General features: G+C 42.3%; 4 protein-coding genes across 5 annotated transcripts; 2 read left to right on the top strand and 2 right to left on the bottom strand.

Moving 5' to 3' along the window:
• Positions 1–202: 202 nt before the first annotated feature.
• On the top strand, positions 203–2,023 carry eIF4H2 (eukaryotic translation initiation factor 4H2). 2 transcript variants are annotated; one of them, XM_070207192.1, is made up of 2 exons: positions 203–1,243; positions 1,330–2,023. In XM_070207192.1, the coding sequence occupies exons 1-2, from the start codon at positions 291–293 to the stop codon at positions 1,709–1,711; spliced, it is 1,335 nt and encodes a 444-aa protein (XP_070063293.1). In that variant the 5' UTR covers positions 203–290; the 3' UTR covers positions 1,712–2,023. The 2 variants fall into 2 exon arrangements, with proteins under 2 accessions (XP_070063293.1, XP_070063292.1); XM_070207191.1 differs by having other exon boundaries at positions 205–1,243; positions 1,300–2,023.
• Positions 2,024–19,188: 17,165 nt separating this feature from the next.
• Positions 19,189–20,400, top strand: LOC6629488 (adenylate kinase). The gene is made up of 2 exons (XM_002054047.4): positions 19,189–19,300; positions 19,357–20,400. Exon 2 carries the CDS (start codon positions 19,426–19,428, stop codon positions 20,293–20,295), a length of 870 nt encoding a protein of 289 aa, XP_002054083.1. The 5' UTR covers positions 19,189–19,300; positions 19,357–19,425; the 3' UTR covers positions 20,296–20,400.
• Positions 20,401–21,089: 689 nt separating this feature from the next.
• On the bottom strand, positions 21,090–21,644 carry LOC6629469 (MD-2-related lipid-recognition protein). The gene has a single exon (XM_002054048.4). The coding sequence runs from the start codon at positions 21,613–21,615 to the stop codon at positions 21,142–21,144; it is 474 nt and encodes a 157-aa protein (XP_002054084.1). The 5' UTR covers positions 21,616–21,644; the 3' UTR covers positions 21,090–21,141.
• Positions 21,645–22,599: 955 nt separating this feature from the next.
• LOC6629470 (uncharacterized) lies at positions 22,600–23,218 on the bottom strand. The gene has a single exon (XM_002054049.4). The coding sequence runs from the start codon at positions 23,187–23,189 to the stop codon at positions 22,713–22,715; it is 477 nt and encodes a 158-aa protein (XP_002054085.1). The 5' UTR covers positions 23,190–23,218; the 3' UTR covers positions 22,600–22,712.
• Positions 23,219–24,482: the final 1,264 nt, after the last annotated feature.

The following is a 24,482-nucleotide window of genomic DNA, read 5'->3' as shown; positions in this document are numbered from 1 at the left end:
CAGATTGCCCCATTTCGCGTGAAATTTGGATAGGAAATACAGGCTGACAATCTTAATAATATACATAGATGTGTGTCCAGGATGTTCACAATGTTTCGGAGAACATTCAAAAACAGAAATAATATAATAATAATAATGCTATGCTGGAACATATAGGATCTAGTGAGTTTTGAAGCAATGTCAATTCAAAGTAACTCCAATGTCTCTCGTAGACCGTTTCCACAGCGTCTGGGAATACGAGCTCCGGACTTAAAATATATATTGTTTAAATACTGATAAGCTCGTAGAATATGGCAGATCGGTCAAACAACGATAGAGGTAACAACAATCATGACCGTGACTATCGTGGTAATTCCCAAGAATATCGTAACTTTCACAATCGCAACCGTGACTTTCGGGATCGCAACAGGGAAGTGCCAACCGATCCGCCATACATTGCCTTTGTTGGCAACCTGCCCAAGGGTCTCGTCCAGGGCGATGTTATGAAGATTTTCGATGATTTCGAAGTAAAGAGCGTACGCCTGATCAAAGATCGGGAGACTGACGAGTTCAAGGGCTACGGCTACGTGGAATTTACGACATTGGAACAGCTAAAGCGTGCGTTATCCCGCAATGGACGCATTAAACTGGACAATTTGTCAGCACCGCTGCGCATCGATATTGCCGATCATCGGCGTCAGGGCGGCCCTGGTGGCGCCATCGGAGGAGCTGCGTCCAGCAGTGGCGGCAATCACAACCAACGCCGCAACTTTCGACGCGACAATAGTGTTGGCTCCCAAAGCTACCAGGGCCAATATTCGCGCAAGCAGAACAGTCCAGGTCGTCCGGTAGGCAATCGTTCGTCCAACACAAACTTTCACATGAGCAGACAGGACGGCAGCCCGCGGCAAGGCGGCTATCGCGGCGGGCGTGGCGGTGGCGAGCGAAGAGGTGGTGGCGGAAGGGGTGGCGGTGGTGGTGGCGGTGGCGGTGGCAGCGGTGGAGGCGCCGGCAGCGGTGGCGCCGGCGGAGGTGGTAGCGGAGGTGGTGGCGGCGGAGGTAGGGGCCACCATAATAACGATGGCTATCAGGGCAACGACGGCAGCAACAGCAGCGATTTTGGCTCTCTCGGCGGAGGCAGCCACGACACGTCCAGCCTAGGCAGTCCCAGGCAGAGCGTGGAGCCGCACATATCATCGACGAGCTTCCAAAGTAGTCGTAGCTTTCCGCACTACACAAACAACAACAACTATAACAATAATCGGTAAGCATGTTATAGTGAAGCAATGTTTCACTTATCTGTCCACACTACTCGCCCAGATATAATGATCGCAACAACAACAACTACAGGCGTGGCGGACCCCCGCGCCAGCGAAGCATCAGCAATGACAATGGCCACTACTCGAACTTTGGCCAGAACCGGACACGAGACCGTCGCGGTCACTACAACCCAAATGAAAGGTATAACCAATCCCTGAGCGGTGGCACCAGTCCACCATTTGCCAATCTCGACGACGATGATCGTCCAAAGATTGTCCTACAGCCACGCACCGTAACCGAACCGATCAATGCGCTGGCCGAGACCAAGCAGGCGGCCAGCATTTTTGGCAATGCCAAGCCCCGCAAGAGTCAGCCCTCTCCGCCGAATACGCCGCATGGCGAACCGGAGCAGTTGAATGATTCGCAGCCTGGTGGCAGCCACCAAGCTGAGGATCCAGACCCCCCAATATAAATATATATATAAACATAACATGTAGCTTAGCTTAAAATGCGAAAATTACTTAATCACCTTCAATCGAAACAACAACCACTACAAGAGCTGCTACGGGGAGGCACAAAATTTAAGAATTTAAGAAGCAACCAGCCTTCCCATTCTGATATAATCTTTATATTCTATACATTCTGTACACTTTCCGCAGGGCATATCAAAATGGGGCGGCTCGTTGTCTACTCTAACATATTGAAATAAATTTATATGTGATTGTGTTCATTTTATACAAAATTTACACATTCATATACAGCAATAAATCAGCATACATAATAAGCTTTACAGGGTATATGCAGCATATAGCATATTGGAATTATATACAAAATCTCAATATATAAAACTGCGTTTGTCCTGATCGACTGACTGACTAAATGCATAACTTACTGTTTGGCGAAAAATTTTCACAAAATCTGGCATTCTTGGATGGTAAACGCGAGTCAGTAGTTGATTGGATGAATTTCTAAGTTTCGTCCGGTCGGACTAAAAATTATTTTCAGCATAAAAATAGCAATTTGGAAATTCCAATCGCACTTAAATTAATTTTCGGTTTACCATCCTATAGGTTTCAAACTCATCTACTTGTGAAAATGTATTTGACACGATACCTGGATGGCTGGGCTATTCACTAAAATTCTTATCTGTTTTCTTTTAATTGAATAAATTCAAATAAGGTAACAATATTAGCTACAATGCCATCAAAAATAGCCTGGCAGGGCTTGGGCAATGGGTTGCGTCAACATACCAAACACAAAGCTAGGGCATCGAACCCCAGTGAAATCGAATTATTAAGTAATTCAAAATTAAATCTTAAACTCTCATTGTACATTGGCTTTTCGGACGCGTTAATGATTTAAGTAGATGAATTTGTGCATGTGCTCAAGTTATTGCGAAACGCCGAATCTGTTTTGGCTATCTTTTAATTGGTCTTGAAAATAATCTCATACAAATTCGCCTGCTGCCGTTTTAACTGGCCCATAAATTTCAAAAGTTAATGCTCAGTGACAAAAAGAAGGCATAAGCGGCAAAACGACATAACCACACGGCTACGACCAGGATAAGGAAGCGGCACTTCGACAGGGACTGCGGCACACCTAAGCGGGCAGCTGGCAAAAAGGACATTCGCGGACTGTTCGCGCGGCATTAACTAGTCAACTCGAACTAATTGAATTGAATGAGATTAAAGAATTTCACGCCGAAATGAAGATGTCGGCGGCCAAGCGAGACGTGATGCGGGCCTGGGCAGCCCAGCCAGGAGCAGCTCCTGGTATGGTATTTATGGGCCAAAGATTTACGAGCCACAACAAGGCACTTGGAGCTGAAATGGAGCCGCATCCGGTGCCCAGGCAAATTGGCTTAATTTCTTTTTAATTTGCTTCCGCTGCTTACGCTCTACACAGCACTCCAAGAAATTCAATTTGAAAAAGTGGCCACCCGGACATGAGGTGAACAGGACTGAAAGCTTAAAACTGAAAACTGGCCGCTTCGGTTTGTTTCCATTTCAATTTTCGGGGCACAGGCTGATTTGCCTATCTGCGTATACACCCCTGTCGCAAAGTCAATTTACGCACGAACATTTTCAATTTGGTGCGAGGCACAAACCGCAGGACCCCCGCCTGGAGGAACTGGGCAGTCGCGCCCGCCCCGTTTTGGGCGCTGCACTTTATAGAAATCCCGCGTAAAATTCACGGCATTAAAGGACTTTTCTTTCAAACATTTTATTTTTATTTCTTTTGAAGTTCGCCGCCCATTTTATTTGCCTTTTTCCTTAGCACTTTTCCGCGCTTTTTTCCTATTTTCTCTTCACTTTTTTTGCGTTAATGTGTCACACGCACTTTATAAGCAATTGTTGTCGGCCGCGTTGGCGTCTGGCAAAGTTGACGACGTTGACGCCCATGGCGCAATTATTATGATTATTGGGTACAGCTGCACTTGGCCAGCAACAATACCCTCCTCCAGGGCGACGGCCACTTATAAACAAAATTGTAATTTACCTCAGCTCAAAAAGCTCCACACTGAGGCGGTTGCTGCTGCTGCTGCTGCTGATGATTTTCCAGCTTCCAGCCGCCTTCTGCTGGCATTTTGAGCCACTTTCATCAGCAGCAGCAGCCGCCAAGTTGAAGTGTTGTCCTGTTGTTGTTCATTAGGACGGCGGGCGGGCGGACTTGTATCCTGTGCTTTGGACGCTGTTAGTCGCCTCGGGGGTCACGCGTTCATAATCGCGCTGAATGACTTCATAATGAAAATATTAAAGGTGTTTTTTGTTGTGTTGCTTAGCCGGCGGCCAGGATACATTACTTGGCCAGGGCAGGAGTCACCGCCGCCGCTGCTGCTGCTGATTTGTGCCCAGCACAAAGGGCGCCAAGTTTATGTTTATGTCAAGCGCAAGTTCGAGCAGAGCTGGGCGTAATTTAATAATAAAGCGCCTTCTTTTTTTCATTAAATATAAGTGCAACAGCGGCAGGATGAGCAAGCATTTAAGTGGGGAATGCGGGGCAAAGCATACGCAGAGTCTGCAAAGAGTTGACCAGCGCAGCAGACAATAAATTGGAAAGCAAATGACTACGGTATACTCTGCTCCTGTATATCTGAAGGCAGGTGGAATAAGACAGTATAGGAAGATATAGTTAACTTTATTGAATTGATTCTCCACCAGCCTGGAACTGGAACCCGGATCACTTAGAGAGTGCATCTATCTACATATGCAATACCAAAAGTTGTTCTCTAGTTTGCAGACCATAGCTTGAGAGTTGTGGAGAATGTAGATACAATAGCAAATATTTTGTTTCCTGTTGACAGACAGACAAATCTGAATATGCATTGACCCAATATACCCTGTTAGCTGTTTTAAGATGACCAAGCGTTCTTCTTGCAGAATGAACATTTGCAGATGGTCAATGATAGCTATCAGGAATCAAATTGTATTTGCGCTTTCAACAATTCCCAAGAAACAATTAAAGCAACCCCAGACTTGGGATTGTCAGGGGTAATACACATTTTAAATATAGTTGTGGCTAATTGTCATGCTATCGACGGCGTCTTATCAGCAACAGCAACAACAACAATCGCAATGACAACAAGCAATTCAGCCAAAATTTATGCAACACAAACGAGCAGACGGGGCACACAGTTCTCAGCACACACACACACACACACGGACAGATAACGGACTGTGGCATATTAAGTCAAAAATGCTGCGTCTCCAGTGGTCGGCTTTTGGCTATTAAAATGCTAGCATTTGCAGGTTTATCTAAAGGCACAACAACAGCATAACAACAACAACAACTATGAGTCGGAGATAATGTATCGACAGGACACGAGGAGGTGAGCGCACATCTAGACGTGGCTCTTAATGAACGCAGCACGGCCTTGCGAACGGACGGTACAGTGGAGTCCATTAAAAAGGACTAAATGGCAATTAAACATTTGAGTTTGGCCTAGGACGCTGCCCGACAACTGACCGTTGCCGGCGAGTCTCAGCAATTAAGGCTCCCTTTGCACTTCTGGCCGAGAGGACACTTGGCAATTAAGCCGACAACATTTTTGGGCAAAAGTTGGCGCTGCCAATCCCTTAGCGACAATTTCGGAGTGCCCCGTCTCTGAGTTTGTGTGTTTGTGTGTTTGTGTGTGTGTGTCGACGTTATCCTTTTTACCTATCTTGGATGCTGCTGCTGCTGGACCCACTCCACCGTTCCCCCCGCTACTATTCCTGCTGCCGCTGCACTTGCTGCTGCTTGTGTTGGGGACAAACTTAAATGAGTTTGTTGTGCAGCCCCAAAGAGCATTTAAATGAGCTGGGCACAAGTTTTGATTGGCTCGCCGAAAGATTTATCTGCGCGCTCTTAAAGCAGCTAAAGCCAGAAATTCAAATACCTCAAATCTTAGACAATGTCAGAGGGCAATGCATAAAAATGCCCCAAATACTCTACCGGAATCCAGAAGAGACACATGTCTGTGTCTAGGCGCATAGAAGTAGCTCGGTGTTGGTGGGGGGCGTGGCACACACGCGCGGCACAGGCATTGTCGATATGCTCATTTAAAATAATTTATTGCAATGAGCTGACACTCATTGCCAGTTAAAAGTGGCATGCCACTCTGACACTTGCCACACACGCACACACACACATACGCACGAATTTAAAAATAAAAATAAATACTTATCGAGTGGCAGCGGCAAAGATAAATTGCGCAAAATAGAAAAATGCTCTAATTAAAATTATGCACAAATATTTTGGGAATTCGTTTAGCCATGCGACACAAGTCGCAAGCAACATGGAAATCTTGAAAGACTTTGAGATTTGGAAATCTCTTCTGCTGCTGCCTCTGCTGCTGCTGGTGCTGCGTTCTTATTGATGGCGTGCCAATTAAAATTGATTGGAAATTCCTTGCATGCCACGCACGTGGGCGGCGGCAGCGTCGTTTGCTAAGCAGCTGCCCTAAAGGAGTCCTGTTGCTCGGCAAAATACCAGCTGCATGCCGGATTCATGCATTAGCATAAATAAAACACTGCGAGAATGAGAAATAAGAGAACGAGAAATAATAAATATATTGGCCAATTTTTTTGAAAGGGTTTTAACATATTTTTAACAAGCAACAACTTATAATATTTTCAATACTCGGGAATTCTTTTATTTAAACTTAATTTCTAGTTTTTCTTCTTATTTAATGCTAAATATTCACAAATATCGTCAGATACTATACTATATATAGGACAAAATCTTTTATAATTCCATATGTATATTTATAAATAAGTCCTGCCTGACTTAGGCGCAGCTCAAGCTGGAATATGCTACTTCACACAAGCTTCCTTTATGAGTCGAAAGTAAGCAATTGAGAGGGGGTGTTGAAAAATCGCTAAGTTCCACTTGTAATATATGTAATGGACTATGACATACTTCATGCAATACTAACTAGAATTTGATGTATTTTTTCTCTGAGTGTATGCGATATGGAGACAGCTTTTGAAGTCGTTCATCACAAGGCCTGACCATTTCAGTTGACTGCATTTGAAACTCATTTCGCGTTTGTCAATTAACACTTTTGTTAAGTAAGCTATAAAAACTGGAATTGGCAACAATTGAAATCGAAGCAGATGTCTAAAGACGCGCATTTAACCCTCATTTCTGTTAATGTAGCAAATAAAACGGTCCACCTTAATGGATTTTTGTTACGCGGTCTAACTTCAAATTGGACAGAAGGTGACGTCCAAATCCTCATCCACGTTTAGAGCCCACTTGCCGCATGCACACGCTGTGCAGCTGATTGTCCTTGAATCGTTGCCCGTTGCCACTTAATCCAATCGCGCACATGTTGAGCTCTAACAATGAGCGCTGCCTCTGGCCGGCAACTGCCTCTGCCGCTGCCACTGCCACTGCCACCCCCTCGTGGCAGGGTTGTGCGTGCGTGGTGTGTACCTTAAGCGGCTTTCACCTTGACGTCGCAACACTGCAACCACCACAAAATGCACCAATGCTGCCTTGGGCTTGATTTTCGCACCATTGTGCCGTAAAGGGGGGTTGACTAAAAGTCGGCCAGGACCAACTGTTGTGAAATTTGTACGTGTGTTTTTATTCTTTGCCAGACTTATCACACACACGCACGGGCGCACGACTTCGCCGACCGACCGAGAGGAGTGTGGGGTGGATCACCTTGTGGGGTGTTGACTTTGCCTCAGTCTGACGCATTATGATGTATTCGAATTAAAATTAAAAGCACTGTCCGTCAGCATTTGACATGCAGTCAGAGAAGCCAGAAGAGCACCCAATCCAGCCTCACACCCTAATCCTGTGCCTGTTCAGGTTGCCTTAATGAAGGCTTTGTCAGTTGAGTCGCTGCGCAGACAGGCTCGCCTAATTAATCCTGCAACAAACTAGCACAGCAATTGATGCGAACAGTCATATATGTCGCTCTCTCTCTCTAAGGCTGGTGCCGCTCGTTAAGTAAGCCACAAAGATGCGCAACAAATTACGCAGCACTTGGAGGCGCAACCAAGTGACGAGAGGCAACATCTGCCCGCGCCTTTGCCGCCGACTTTTGACTGGCATTAACTAAAGACCGCCACTTGACTCAAATTGTGTAAAAATTAAACAAACTATGGTGCCCCAAAAAGAAAACAAAACTTGACGCACCAAATGAAACATCATTCAGCTGTCAAAATCATTAAGATATGTGAAATCGCTTAAATATGGCCGCAAGACGTTGCGACAGCTCCAGCTAAACTCAGCTTTTTGGGGGTACTCGCAAAAATGAAAGGAAAATACAAAACAACAGTTTTCTTTGCCACGCCGACTATTAAATACCCATCAAATACCAAAATCTTACGACCTATTAATTCTATAGAAACCTTTTCGCAGTTCATATCCGAAAATTCTTATTTTAAACGATTCTTTATATAGATATCCAAAATATATGTTTGTTAATTAGATTTATCTCATATAGAAGGGCTTAGTGAAATTCTTTAAAGACCAAGTTTGGTTAAATAATCTTCATATATGTTAAGATAAATTATCTTTATCTATATGTTATAGTGGACCGATTCGGCCTCTTCCCAATTATGTTCTGCCTACAATAAGTAGACCTGGCACAAGGAATATATATACTTTATACGATTGGAATGGTCTTTGTCCATGCATCACACATTTCGTGTGAAAATAATAATACCCTCTGAAAGGGTATGTAAATTCGAACATATGTAGAGACTTAAACAGCCACATGGCAACTTAACTCAGCCAACCTATAAACAACAAAAATTTCTTCTTGTTTTGTGAATTCAAATTAATGCCTGTCTCATTTTGAAGAAGTCGACGGCTTCATTTGCCACACGTTTTCTGCGCAGTGCCAAACATTTTTATTACAAATTCGTGAGTTTTGCTCTGAATGGCAGCTCGACGAGGCTCGCTTGCGCTTATGATTTTCAATACCCCTGCTCAAAGCGGAACTTAAGTGTAAAAGCATAATTCAGAGATCTGAGAGTTGGCAGATGGGAAATTTGGGAAGTATGAACAACAAATTTATAAATAACGATCCGCAGGAAAAGTCTGAAATCTTTGATTCTTGCGAAACTTTGTAATTTTACTTTATCTGCAGACATCTTATAGACCATATATGATCCAGAAAATACACTTTTAGAGCTTTCTGGTTTGTTTTAGCTTGCTCTATCCGAAATTTGTAACGCTCTATGTATTTCATTCCCATATTAAGGCAAGTCAGTTATGCACACCAAAGTATCTTAAAACATTCCGAATTTATAAATAGATAAGGGTACGGTCGTGCAATCTGTAAACTCTAGACACGCAGTTGCTAACTGGCTAGCTAGTTGTGTAATTTTTCTTTTTTTCCAATACTATGCAAGCGTGGAGCAATAAAAATGCCCGAACACTCCAAGAACTATTTCGCTGCGGGACTGTTGTATAGCCTCCTCGATAGGGCAGCTGTCGCAGCTCGGCTGTGCGGGCTGTGCGTATGCCATACGATACGCCCAACATTGACGATTGTCTTAAGAGAGGCATTCAAATTTCGGTGCGTTTATTGAAATATGAACAGCGACGACGACGCTGGCGATAAAAGTGGCAGAGCGAACCAAATTTTCATATAAAGTACCTTTTGTTGGCATTTTAATGGTGCGCTTTATGGAAGGATTAAGCACATAAACTTGTCAATAACTCGAGTGCCGGAGAGTTTGTGCCAGCGAAGTACAAACCATAGTCCATATCCACTTCTTAATAATGTCACCGCAGACGCTTTGACTTACAAACACACAACTCAGACATAACACACGCACACACACCGAACGAGCCATCTTATTTATGAGCTCAACATGAAATTACTGCCGCATATGGTGAACCCAAGAGTTGAGCGACTTATTAAGTACAAAAACAAGAGAAGAACACATTATTATTGATATTCGACGGTGGGGCCATGGGCCAAATACTCATAAGTACTCAATGTGAATAGATGGAGGAAAGGCGAAATCTATCTGTTTTCCATATGTAAAGTGTACTCAATGATTTTTATAGATACGATATAAATATAATTATGTTCTGATTATGATTATGATATTATGACAGCGATAAACAACGCATGAACAATGATGCTTGGGTTAGCTTACATAATAGTTAAAAAACACTTGTTTATGTTTAGTATTATATGATATATCATATTCGTGTTTTTTATACACATGGGATATTAAGAACTTTAAGCCTTTTTTAATATAATAATTAAATTTATATATAAAAATGTTTTTTAGACTTTAGAATTTCAAAAAGTCCACCCGTATTAAATGTGAATAACTGTATGAAAACATCAGTTGTATGAAGCGGCGGGCGTATGTTTGCATGTTTAGGTGATGTATGAATGTATTAAGTTATGAAAACAGATTTACATATTAAGCCCAGACCAAGTTTACTTAGTGCAAATTTGAAAGGAAACATATCTAAAAATAATGCTCTATAAGTATGCATTTGCACTTCCTCTGTTTCTCTCGCATTTTAATACTCCTTCTTTCTGCATCTTGCTCTTACTCTAACCCGCTCTCTACATCTTTTGTTTTTTTCAGCGATCTGGCCTTTTCCTACTAAAAGATGACAATCAAATTATTGTGCGTATGTGAATTTTTGGGTAAGTGCGCATTACAAAATTATATTTATACTTAAATAAGAACATGCTAATATATATGTACTGTATGTAAATGTCTTCATATTTTATTTAATATTTTTATTTAATTTAATTTAATTTAATACATTAGATACATTTATTGATGAAAGTTCATTCTTTAAATTCAAATTCGGACATATGAATTCCCTTGTTCAATGTCAATTTTTCTTAGCTTAAAAATCTGTCAGATATTAAAATAATATTTTCTTACCTTACCTTGAACAACATAAAAAAATCTATTAATTTTGTAACCTTTAGAAAATTCCACATATTTTTACTCTGCAAACATCCGCTCCAGGAAGACGCTATTTAGCAAAGCTCTTAGGTTCTCGATATATTTATATATAAATATATATATCTTTTTTGATGCCATACAAAGTGGAGGCAAGCAAATTGCAAGCCATCCAGAAGATTACATGCCCCGCGGCAATTATTTTACGATGCACAAAGGTATTGTTAAAAGGCGGGGATGCCAAGAGAGATAGAGGCAGGCATCAGCCGGCACAGAATAAACAGGCAAGCAAGCCAAACAGCCAAGCAAAGTCAAATATGTTGAAATGCGGCCAGCCAGGATGCGGATGAGATTGGAACAGGATGAGCGGATGAACGGGCGAACGGGCGAATAGCGAATGGCAAATGGGGAGCGCAGTCAAGAGCTTGCCGCAGTTCAATATGCAGCGGCAGGCAATATTAAAATATCTTAAGGATATTATGTTATTACGCACACATTACACAACGGACCGGCGTAGAGGGTTCTCGGGTAGGGGGTAGGGGGGTAGGATGGCAGCCGGCAACTCCACTCAAATGAGATAATTCCCTGTAAAATAATAATAATAAAATAAGCAGCAGGCAACGGGCAGGGCAAGACCTAACCCCCCCAACCCTCGCACAGTTTTTATGATATTCATATTTTCGCATGCCGTCCCGCCAGCCGTCAGACCCGCCCCCTGGCCAATTTTAAGTGCTTTTCAATATGAGCAAAATGCATTTAAGGTATCTCAGCTACGGCGAGGTCCACGTTTTGTTTGCCCACGCTGGGATTTGTGTAGCCGCCGGCCATTTAGTGGGACGGTGCGCTGAAGTTGGGGGCGTGCCAGTGGTTGCTTGGCGCATAAGTTAAGGGATTTTCGTCTTAAAACAAAACACACACTCTCGTGCTGCAGGGTTGCCAAAGCTGTCGACTCGGCAGAAAATGGCGAACAATTTTTAGTTTTGATCTAAATGCGTCAATAAATTGTAACACTTTCAGTTGGTCGACAGAAACAAAAGTCATTTCGGGCTAACAATAAAAAAGCCGCCAAGTTAGTTTTCTTACTCATTTTGTTATACCCTGTTATCATTGAGTATGCATAAAAAGAATACAATCACATTGTGCCTACGTATGTTGCAAAGAAAACAAAAAAGCGGTGCTGTAAAGTTAACATATTCTTCAAAAGAGAGACTTTGTTGCAAATTTTTCTTTGTAACAGATAACAAATTGTATAAATGAACCCTAAAAACTATATCGTTTGATCGTTTTATCTAAAGCTCTCTGTGTTTCCCTACATTAAGATCAATAAATATTGATTTCTTATAACAATTTTTAAATTAAGAGAGGTATGTAGTGTACATTTCAAGTATAACTTACCAAATGCAGCCAAAGGATAGACACAATAATAAAAATCGATAAATATCGATTTTATACCCTTTTTTGCAGTTATTCGATTACACACATGCGCTTGACAAGCGTGCAAAAGGGTACTTTTTATTCTAGCACTTCCTATTGGAACTCTTTATGCTTTGAATAGGTTTTTTTTTTTTGATTTTAGCCACCTCAGCAAGTTTGTCAGAGTTCTAGTCTTAGTCTTGGCCTTATCAATGGGCTCGTTTTAAAATCAACGCCCGCTTATTTACGAGTTGTATCCCGTTCGCTACTCGCTCGCCAGGACATTGTCTAAGTTTCTCATTTCATTTATGGCTGCGAATGAGCTCAAACTTATCGCCCGATGTGCATCTGCCCAGCCATTCCAGAGATGGAGACGGCGATGGAGATGGCGATGGAGTTTCAGGGACTGAGTCAGTTGGTCGCTTGGTCGCTGTAACAATAAAAGGTTTTTATGCGCTCCAGGCATAAGCCGAGCCCAGCCAACTGACGTATCAGCAGTAGCTACACGGCACAGAGTTCTCAGTTGCCAGCAATTCAGCGGACATGGCAGCTGTCTCGCTCTTATGTGGCACGCTTCTTGCCGTCTCGTTCAGTGTGCTGCGTTGCAAATTTATTGTTACTGATAAACGTTAATAAATTAATTAGAATTATTGAAATGCGTGGCCTGCTACTGGCTGCTGCTGCTGCTGCATTCAGGGTTCTAGGTCCTGTGCCTGTGCCTGTTTGCGTGCTTCCTGCTGCAAAGCTCCAAAATGCAAACACAGTCATGGACGCCATTATGCGCTGATTTGTGTTGCATGCTTTGTGGCACACAGTTGCTGTTGCTGCTGCAGTTGCAGTCACAGTTGACACTGCACAACTGCCACACGCACGCACTTTGAATTAGTTTGTTTGAACTCGACGCTTATCTCAAGTAGTAGATTTTCGGCATTTTGTAGCCATTTTTGGATGCCTCGTCGGGCACGCAACGCATTCGGCCATTTGCATTTGCATTTTGCCAAATCGGCCCCAAAAGCGATTGCGACACTTTTATCAATAAAATTTACGCAACGCATTAGAATATTGAAAATATGATATAATATGCGCCAGTTACAAAATGTTCCTTAAATTTCTTCCGTTCAGTTTTTGCTGCCAGACTTTGCCAACAAATTAAATGTCCAGGTCTATGGGTTTTGGTCACCTTTTCTAGTCAGACGCAAGGATAAACTTGAAGCGTCCTGTTCCACCATTTTATGCGAAGGGTATGATGACATTCTTGTGAAAAGTGCTACGCTCTGAAAAAAACATATTTAATTCCATAATGAATTATTTGTATCTATAGGAGGGATTTCATAGTTCTGATCAGGCTTCATTTGGAATCAAAATATATATTAAGAAAGCTTGCTTAAAAAATTATAGCTAAATAACTTGGAGATCCAATAGAGATCTTTGACCAAGAGAGGTGTCCGTTATATGATAACTAAGCCAGGGTATTTACTAAGTCGCCAATCTAGGGATCACTATTTTTTTTCATGTTTTTTAATGCCATTAAAAGTTTTTGCTCGCTTTTAGCCAAAGTTTTTAGCACTAAGGTGCCTTTTTTTATTGGCCGCCAGTATCCAGACGTGTTCGCCCCGCAGGAATTTGGCTCAAGGTGGCGTAACAAACGCAAAAAAAAAAAAAGAAGTACAAGTCAAGAAAAAAACGGAAAATAAAAAATTGAATAAAACTTTTTTAGCGCACAAATGTTTTGCTGCTAATTGAAAATATCTGTTGGGTTCAATTAGACGGCGACTTTTGGCGTCGTCGGTCGCACCGTGCGGCAACTTAAGCGCTGCCCACACAATCGCCGCAGCCAGAAACTTTGCCAGTGTTAAGCAATGCTAAATAAAAAATAGAAAAAACGCTGATTTAAGCACTTTTTGCAAACATTTTTTTGGATTGTCTGTGGCTGACTTGCCGGCTTGTTGAGGTTGACCGGGCCAGGGCTGGTAACTGATAGAGCCCTTGATACGATTCGATACGATTGTTAGTGCAAATTAAAAAGTTTCCAAAACTTGTGGCATACAAATGAGTTGCAGTGTACCTGCAGCTAAAGTTCCTGCCAAACTGACAGCTTACCAATCAGAAATTTAAAACTCTTTGTGCGAAGCATACAATTTCCTTGCTTCTTTTGCGTATCTTCAAAGAATATCAACTACGTTCACTAAGAATATAATATAGTATTATTATAAACATTTTATTGTCACTATTTTTAGTTACTTATAATCTAATTGGAATCACAGCCCACCGTTGATATTGCCTAAGACACGTTATGCTTGAGCAGAAGCCAATTTCTAATGTCAGGCCGATTAACTTCTAGAATTTAAGATTCACCTAACTGATAGAGCTCTCCTTATGTTTCAATTCGACTGTTAGCGTAATAGGTTTTCCACACTTGTGTACAAATTAGTTTCAGCATACCTGCTGCAAAAGTTGCTGGTAAAGGTACAACTTATCTGTTATTGGAAATTGAATAATTGGAACGTACGATTTGTTTAATTTTTGTGTACAATCAAAAGAAATACAGGAAGAATCAAATCTGAGTCAGTATATAAGAATTGTAATTTTAGAATATTATCATAACTAAATGTTCAATATTGTTAAATACACTCCATAGCCCACAATTCCTATAATCCAATGGGGATACCCCTAACAAAAAATTAATTTCTAGTAAGCCTGATTTAGTGGTAGCACTATTAACTCGGCGTAGTAATCACACTCTAAAAGTTCTGAAAGCATTTTTGATTCGATTCAGCTTTACGCCTCAAACATCTCCAATTAAAGAACACCATTGTTAGTATAACTATTCTCCAGCCAGAGTCAATTAATCTCTGCTGCCCAACTATGTTTGCCGTAACTAATGAATCACCGAACATTAAGCTCACATGTGTACCGTGTTGCCCTGATAATAGGTAAGGTACATATATAATTAAACAAAATCAACCATCAGATGATGTTGAACACAAATTGTCAATTAAAAGGTATTTAAACATAATACCCAGGTCACGGCCTCGCCAAGCATTTAATCCACGTAAATTAGTGCAAAAATCAAGTGGATGCGATACCTTTGGCCGCCATTTGCTGGATTGTGCCGACAGCGCCACGGCCCACATGACCTGCACCTGCCCCAGCCCATGCCCTGGCCCCAAAATGCGCATGCCCATCCCTCGTGGCGGCAAACGGTAAACACGGCGTTGGCGGCAACCGACACCAATAAAGCCAACAAAGCGTTTTTAGGGTTAAGTCCATGTCAAAGTGTCAGTTTAGTATCGGTATCATGTCATGTTGTTCCACAGATTGCCAGTGCGTGTGTATGTATTGGTGTGGGGGAGGCAAGTGTGCGTGGCATGGGGTTTTAATTTCGTGTGCGGCAACATGATGCCAAACGTGTGGCAGTCGCCCCCAACCTGAGCCTCGGTCTGTGCGTTGAGGTGCAACGTTTTACTAATGAATTTAACAAGGCTTTGCCTTGTCTGGACAGCAGGGGCAAGTTGCATGCTGCACGTTGCATACTCATTAAAATGTCAGTGCAAATGGAGTTGGAGTTGGAACTGAAACTGTTGCCCTAGACCTGGCATCAGCTGCACTTTGTTGCCGTTCTGTTTATCCTGCCAACATATTTTTCAAATGTTTCGTTTTGCATAAGTGAAAGGCCAAAAAGGAAGATAACGGCGGACAGCCCCAAACGCCAGGGCCATGTGGCCATGTGGCCAGGACACACGACATTGGCGTCAACAACAACAATGGCGCGCAAATTTACGGCTCACCTACGCGACTAGAAGCTGTAAAGATGGAAAAATCTTTGGGGTTTGAGCTGGACAGCTGTCTCTCTCACACACACATATGCGCATGTGTCTGTGTGTGTGTGTGTGTGATATCTGCGTATATGTGCGGCTTATTTAAATTTGTTTTTATGCGCCATGGCACAACCAGTGGCTGGGCAGCTACTCCACATTCAGGTTCGCTGTTAATCCAATAAAATTGCGTAATTAAATTTGTGCATCATTTGGCGTTTGTCATGAACAACGTGGTCGTTGTCGTTGTGATTGTTGTTGTTGTTGTTGTTGCCACTGTTTGTTGTGGTGACAAATTTAAAACCTGTTGTCATTGCCGTGTGGGGGTGGCAGCCGGAGCAGCAGCAGTAGTCGCCACCGGTAAGGCAACCCTTCAACAAATCGCAGTGAAAAAATTGTTGTACACGTCGTAATTTTTCAATTGTTGCATAATTGAAGGCAACCAGCGCACACGACGCAGGACAATGCCTCACGTGCCGCAGCTGCAAAGTATGCTGCACAGTGTGAAAACCCAAAAAAAGAAATGTCCACAAAAAATGAACAAAAATATTGGCAGCCAATGGCAAATTGTCGAAGGATTGAAAAGTCCTCGGTGCTGGTGCAAATATCGAGGTGTGGACATTGACTGCTTGTTGATGTGTGGCTGTGCTTCACTTTTTTATTTGTTTTCTTTTTTTTGCTTTTGGAGGGGTGTGAGGCATTTGCCACACAAGGGAATCATGTTTGACGTTGACTAGCAATTGTGTGGCGCGCAGTGAAAAAACGCTTTTTAATTGTTGAGTGTTTTGCGTTTAACCGCAGCACAAAAATTATGCAGGCGTCTGTCTGATAAATTCGCCTCGACGCAATTCAGAAATTGATAAACGCAAGACGAGTTACTGCGCCACACGTTGCACGCAGTTTCCGCAGGAAGTGTCTGTGTGCATGTGTGACTGTGAATGTGTGTGGGTGTGTGTCGATACAAGCGACCAGATAACACGCTCGCAGACGTAGAGATGCAACTGCCGCCAAGCTGACTCAAAAGGCCGCTGACTTTTCAGCAATGCGATAAAGTTTTTCCCCTTTCTTCTGTTATTTCTTCTTTTTTTTTGCGGCCACAGTTGCAACGTGCGGCAACATGAAAAACGGCAACTTAAGTACGCAGCAATCTAAACGAGGCATAGTTTTAACTACTGCTCGCAGCAGGCTTAGTGCCCAGTCCCAAGTGCCAAGTGCCAAGTGCCAAGCACAGCCCGTCACTTTTTCGCTTATCAGCCGCCGTCCGATGAGTCTTCTAGGTTCCCTGCCCCAACCGTAGCCTCTCGCTGCCCCTAGGGCTGCCCCTGGTAGTCCGCTTTGAGCATTTGCGTGTGCTCGTTTCGCAGCTTCATTCAATCAGAGCGACTGTTGGATAGAAAACCGCTACGAAATCTTTTCTTTTTCTTTTTTTTAAATATGAAATGTTTCCTGATAAGCGAAACTGCGTCAAACGACAGCGTTGCTTGTGGCAAATGTTTGTTTTTGGCTTTTTTTGAATACCCTGTAACAGAAATGGGTTAAATGGAGGTATCATAAAGTTGAATTAATGCATTACAATGCAGATTTTCGATAGCCTAGGCAGTTGCCTTATTCCATACATATATAGACGAAAATTAAAGTAGGTAGTCTATCTAGAGATATTTTGAAGCCGAACTTTAAGATTAAATGAGTCAAAAACCTCACATAAGCTAAAAACCCTATGCAATGGCATAACAACTAAAGTCTTGAGACACTCAAGACTTGGGACACTCAAGACTTGGGTACATGGTATCCATAGTCGTGGTACTCCTTAATAGTTAATTTCTTACTTATTTTTTGTTCATTTTTTGGATGATTAAAACGGATACGTTTTCGTATATGTGATGAAATGTAATTTAGCACATTTCTGGGAAATGTGACAAAATTGAGGAACTCTGAAAAGCTGTCGCCCGCTGCGGCCAACGCGTTCGCATTCGCAGTCGCTTTTGCTTTTGCTTTGACTTTGGCTTTAATTAAAAAGTTGCGCTTTGTGCCAGGCGACAGCTAACAGCATACAGATTCATATGCATATTCAGATTTTTATATCGCGCCTTATGTTATTAAAATAAGAGTAATTTTGTAGTTGTTGTTGTTGCAGTTGTTATGATTGCTTAAAGCTGGAGCAACTTGCAGCAACGACAGCAGCTGCTGCTGTTGGTCAAGTAAACCGAAAAGCAAATGCACTGAGCAATATTAGTATGTGAAAGATATTAACAGCATACTTGGCATTACAATATGGCCATATAAGACGTTGGCCAATGCCAGGCAAGCAACAGGAAACAATTTTTCATAGAATTCCAGTCTTTATTAGCCGCCCACTCTATACAAATGAGAAGCAACAAGAACAACAACAGCAAAGCAAATACTCGTTATAGCTATGACTATGCAGCAGAGTCCTCTGTGGCATGCTTGCATTTTTGCTTAGCGAGTGCCTTGGCCAGGACCGGGACCAGGACATGCCCTGGCATGTCTCATAAGACAATATAAAGTATGACAGCCATTTGGCAACACTTTGCAGGCCGTTAGCAGTGTCACCAAAACCTCCTTCGGGCCAAAAGCAGCCAAGCCGAGGCCAAGATAACTTTTTAAATTGTTAATGTGCGCGCTCAGACAAAAGAGCTGTCATAATTCGCAGCAAAATATTGTCACCAGCTTATGTGTAAGGACTTACATGATGCCAATTTACAACGCCTGGCAACACATTAGCCATTATGGCCATTTTAGCCAGTCTTGGCTTGCCTTTGGCCGGAAGTGCGCGCCATTTTCTAATATTGTAACGGATGTAATTAATATGTGCAATGAATGTGGCAACTCTTCAACAATTGGCCTTATGCTTATGCGCCTTATGGCCATATAATGAGAGATAATCACCGACTTGCAGAATTAACAGCATCTCAAACAAATGTCTTCGAAGCGGGAAATGAAAAAAAAAACAATCATTTCTAACAACCAAGTAGAATATACTCTTCCGCATCTTCAAACTTCCTTTACTTAAGCAATACAGAAAAGTTATTTATTATGCATGCCATTTCGACCGTGGTTGTCCGATTCTTGAAACAAATAAAGAAACAACAAAAATATGTATCTAAGATTCTTAAATATGCTATATGAGCAATTCTCAATAAAATGTACCAATATGAAGCTTTACAAGGCTAAAGCTAGAAAAAAAAATGATTATTAACGCCAAGACTTTTATAATTTGTAAAAAATATTATGGAAGAAGGGCTGGCTGTTCAAACTGGACGCTACAGCAATTCCGAAAACCCTACGATTATTGAAATTCCAATAAATCAGCTAGAGACACATATTTTGAAATAATAGTAAATTTCCCGGCCAGTGTAAAGAACAAAGCTGATCATTCTAGGAACGCCTAGTAATTATTTTCAAATCCATTTATCATCAAGCATAGTATACAATTTCAATAAGATTTTTACGAAATAAAAATTATAAAATTTACATTGCAGTTATTTACACAAGTCCCATAGACGTTCAGTATTTAATCGGTTATTTTTGTTTAAGTTAATATTGAAATCATGTCCTCTGCCACCAAAATGGATAGGGCCATGCTTGTCGAATTCAGTGCCTCCTACATGTTTTACATTGAGAAGCACAAGCTGTTGGATATCATGAGTCGCCTCTTGGCGGAAGCGACATTGCACAACATTGAGAATGTACGTCGCTGGCTGGGCGAGAACATACGGCACGTAGCCCAAGACATCTACACGAAGGCTATGAATGCATTTCATCTGGGTGTAGCTGGTGACTTCTATCAGCTGCCGAAGAACTTCTTTCATCGTATTGTGCTGCATGGACGAGCCGGCTCGGGCCGGCGTTCGCTGGCCCATGTGCTGGCTCAGCGCTGGAATCTGCTCATAATAGATGCTGATGTCCTAGCCTATCATCACATCAATGGATCTGTGCGGAATAAGAATGAGGAACTGCTGAATCGGGGCATAGAAAACTCAAACGTTTATGAACTTTCAGAAGCCGTTGGCAACATAATACAGGAGCGTTTGCTCAAGGAGGATGCACTGCATCGTGGCTGGATATTGATCAACTATCCGAACAATCTCTGCGAGGCACGGGAACTCTTCGAGGGCTTCACCGTGCCGCCCAATCGCCTGATCTTCCTTCAGATTGATGAGCAAATGGCACGCATGCGCCTGCTGATGCGTACCTATAGGCCCAGTCCGCAGGATAACATCACCTATCTGGACTATCAAATGCAGCAGTTCCGGAAGAGTGAGCCCGCGCTAAATGCCTATCTCAGCCGTCGTCGCGAGGTGCTCTATGTGGATGCCACCGAGTGCTTCGAGACTGTCAAGTGCCGCATCATGTCGCAGCTGACCAAGACGCCCTACGTCCTGGGCTACAAGTACAACGAGAATAGCGTACTCGACTGAATGGCCTGCTGCTCCGATTACAATATCCATTTCCACATAAATTATTAAATGTTACGCGCCACAAACTTGCCTCGAAGACTGAACAAAAAAAACCGTGTTCCATAATTTTGTATGTCATTGCTTTGTTTATTATTTACTCAAGTGGATGCTGTTGTTGTTGTTGTTGTTGTTGTTATCGATGTGGCGGTTATTGTCGTTGTTGTTATTGTTCCTGTGGTTGGGGATCAAAATGCTGTGCTTATCAGCTTTCTTTTGCCCGAGAACAGAAACCTCGTCTAACATTTCGAGCAGCCCCACGAAAGCGTAAACATTTTTCGTTTAGGTAAACAAAAAAAACCAAAAAAAAAACCAAGAGAAAAGTGATTTGAAATGATTGCTATTTGAATTTTCCACCACTGAGAGAAAACCCAACACAATACAACAACCAAAAATGTAGAAAAAACAATAAAAAGAAAAACAAATGATTTTATGACCACAACTTAAGTGCTCAATTTTTAATTGTTTGACGACGCTGATAAGTAGCCGAGACAAAAATGGGCGACTGACGGCGGTTGGAGGTTGTGGGCGGGGTTAGGTGGCTGCTTTTATGGCACCCAAAAGTTCAATCAAAGTTTTTTACTCCCTGTTGATTTAACGCTGCCCGCCATTGGGCCTTGGGCGCATTTCATTAGCCTCGCAGGTTGATAACCATGACGCAATATTTGTCCCATTCCCAATGCCCCAGTGTACCATAAGCCAAATGAGGAACAAAGCTCAGAAATAATTAAAAACAACAAAAAACGCACGTTGAAACGTTCAGAGCAAAAAAACTGCATTTTATTGCACCACATGGCACTGGGATTAGCATTAGCGCACCACCTTGATGTCATGGGTGAAGCAGCAGCGTTTGGAGGTGACGGGATCCGTAAGGGCCCAGCGTATGGTATAGGACCTCAGGGGGAACTTGGCCTCAATGGGCACAGTCAGTGTGTAGGTTTGCTGAACGCCAGCCCTAATCGGACAGGTGGTCGCCTTGCAGGCCTCACGATCCATGGTAACCAAAGGAAGCTCTTCCGTTTCACTTTTTGCCCAGCCTAAGGAAGCCTCCAGACGGTCTGCATCGAACTTGGGCGTAAACTCGAAAGATATCGTGGACGGACGGCGGCGGCGTATATGGCAGGCAGCGTTTTGTTCCGCCTGCGTGCACGGCTCCACCCGCACCTGATCAATGGTGCACGTATCCACACTATCCGCGCAGGGCTGGAAGTTGACAACCTCAGCGTTGGCCACTGCAGCTAGCAGAAGCAGCAACGACAACGACATCGTAGTGAGATGCAACATGGCGAGTTGAGTGCTGGAAACTGAATGCGCTGTTCGGATTAGCTCACAATTTGTACTTAACCCAGGCCCACGAGCTGCCTACGACGTCTTATCACCCGGTCATAGGTGAACTGTGAATTGTGAGCGTCACTGATAAGCGCTCTTATGCACGTCCCGTGAACAGATAAGACTGGACTGAGATAAGAACTCGAGCATATGCCACTCAACTTAGCTATGTCTAAGGTAGCTTAACTAATTGCCCCAGCGACAACTCTTCATTAGAATTCAGACACGAATATATATGTTTGTCGATAGGCTGACAAGCACTCAAACATTTGTCAGAGCGACACTACTCAACATGTATTTGAACAGGTACAGCTGAAGAAGTCACCTTAATCTCAAGAAATATATATCTTTCCCATGATCATACTTTATTTGATCGAATTTTAGTCAATTATGTTTTCAAAATAATTTTTTTTGCAATATCCCCAGTATATTCTGTCTGTTTTTAACAGCGTAACGATTTGGGCTGATCAAGACCTTTGATTGGCATTAAAAAGTGTCATAAATAAATTTTGTATCGTGACGAGTAGATACTCATTTTTTATAAGCATTTCAAACAATACTCAAGTGAACAAATTTTGGTTTTTCATAGAGTTTTATAAACACAAAGGAAAAATAATTCAAAAATCGCACTTAATTTGAACCGAGTTATAATCACTTAAAGTTTTAAGCAGAGAGGTTAAAGTTGAAACTATTTTGACTTGAATTAGTAAGGACTTCCGAGTATTCAAAATTATCGTTCAAAATTATCACTTTTATATTTTGAACATCAAAATTTTTGCGAAAATAGTATCAATTCACAATCCTTGTGAAAATGGAATGGAAAATACTTATGTGTTCGCTTATACAAAACGCTGATCCAGTTTATTTGCCGTTGCATGTTAACATAAAGGAATATCGCCCTCTTATGCGACTCTTATGGTTGCAAGTTAACCTTACGGATTTTTATATTTTAATTTTTATTGTTATATAAACGAGTTGCATGACCAATATAATACAATTTCGTTCCTATATATATGTTAGTATGTACGTAGCTCGTTAGTATTGTATAAGAATTAGCGCACCACCTTGATGTCATGGGTGAAGCAGCAGCGTTTGGAGGTAACGGGATCCGTCAGGGCCCAGCGTATAGTATAGGCACTAAGGGGGAACTTGGCCTCAACGGGCGCAGTCAGTGTGTAGGTTTGCTGAACACCAGCCCTAACCGGGCAGGGGGTCGCCTTGCAGGCCTCACGATCCATGGTAACCAAAGGCAGCTCCTCTGTTTCACTTTTCACCCAGCCCAAGGTAGCCTCCAGACGGTCTGCATCGAACTTGGGCGTAAACTCGAAGGATATCTTGGACGGATGGCGTCGACGTATGTGGCAGGCCGCGTTTCGTTCCGCTTGAACGCAGGGCTCCACCCGCACCTGATCAATGGTGCACATATCCACAGTATCCGCGCAGAGATGGAAGTTAACAACCTCCGCGTTGACCAGCGCGGCGAGCAGCAGCAACAGCAACGGCAGCGAAACCGTAGAGAGATGCAACATGGTGCTTTGAGTGTTGGGAACAGAATGTACTGTGGGGATGAGCTCACAATTTTATACATAACCCAGGCCAACGGGCTGCATGCTTAGTCGTAAGCTCATAGGTTAAATGTGAGCGTCACTGATAAGCGCTCTGATGCATGTCTCGTGGACAGATAAGACTTGACTCAGTTAAGAACTCTAACTTGTGCCTCACTCAACTAAGCTATGTATGCCCAAGGTAGCTTAACTAATTGCCCCAGCAACAACTATTCATTAGCATTCAGACACGAATAGTTGTTTGTCAATAAGCCTACACACAATCACAGTTTTGCCAGAGGTACACTGCCTTACATGGATTTGGAAATGTATAGCTGAAAAACATAAACATACATGCATGATTTGAATATATTCTAAAACATTTTTAACATATAGAAATATCAGCCAACTATGCGATTCTAACGATTGCAAGTAAACAGATTTAGTTCCTTTGATATTTTGTGTACTATTAGAAGAGTTATGTATGTGTGTATATGCATAGAAACTCAGAGCTGAGCATTTTCTGGCAGCAAATGAAATCAATCTTGGACTCATTAAAAATGTCGATTTGTTGTAGAGTGTAAGCAACTCTGCCCGTGTTCCCAAATGGCACATGTATCGACACGCTATCAGGCAGACTACTTGGGGCAATGTTCAGCTAGTTGAACAGATACACAGTGGGGCTCACAGACAGAAAAACAGACAGTTGGACAGACAAACAGACGAATAATTGTCAGTCGCAAGCTGCGCGCACGTCGGAAATTTGAGACGATTCCCGCGAGAGGAGTGCACTTCAATCTTGAATGCATCGACTAGAATGAAGCGCAGTTCGGAGCCTGTCAATATGCCAGGCCACGACGACAATTGCACGGCTCATTTGCGGGCACATATGTCAACAGGCGGCAATAGTAACAGCGACAACAACAACAGCAACAACATTTCTAACAAATTTGACTAAAAAGTGACAACATTTCAGTAAAGAACCCGACCCCGACACGCTTTAACAACACTTACGACTCGATGTCGCAATTTGATGCTATATTTTTATCATGCCCAAAGGAGGCAATTATATGGGAAAAATATATCACATTCATTTTCGGATGCAAAACATGTTTTTTAGCGCTTAAATACAAACAAGTTTCTCTCTTTCTCTCTCAAAAAAAAAAACAGCATCAACAAAAATTGATAGAAAAGTCTTGCGGCAAGCGCATAATTAACAGTCGTTCAGTCAAAGTTTGATGAAAACACGTTTTCCGCTTTCCTCAGCGCTTTATATAC

This window comes from Drosophila virilis, chromosome 2, assembly GCF_030788295.1.
Source record: "Drosophila virilis strain 15010-1051.87 chromosome 2, Dvir_AGI_RSII-ME, whole genome shotgun sequence".
NCBI classification, from domain to species: Eukaryota; Metazoa; Arthropoda; class Insecta; order Diptera; family Drosophilidae; genus Drosophila; species Drosophila virilis.
The sequence above is the reverse complement of the archived record's forward strand: the minus strand, read 5'-3'. Positions and strand labels throughout refer to the sequence as shown.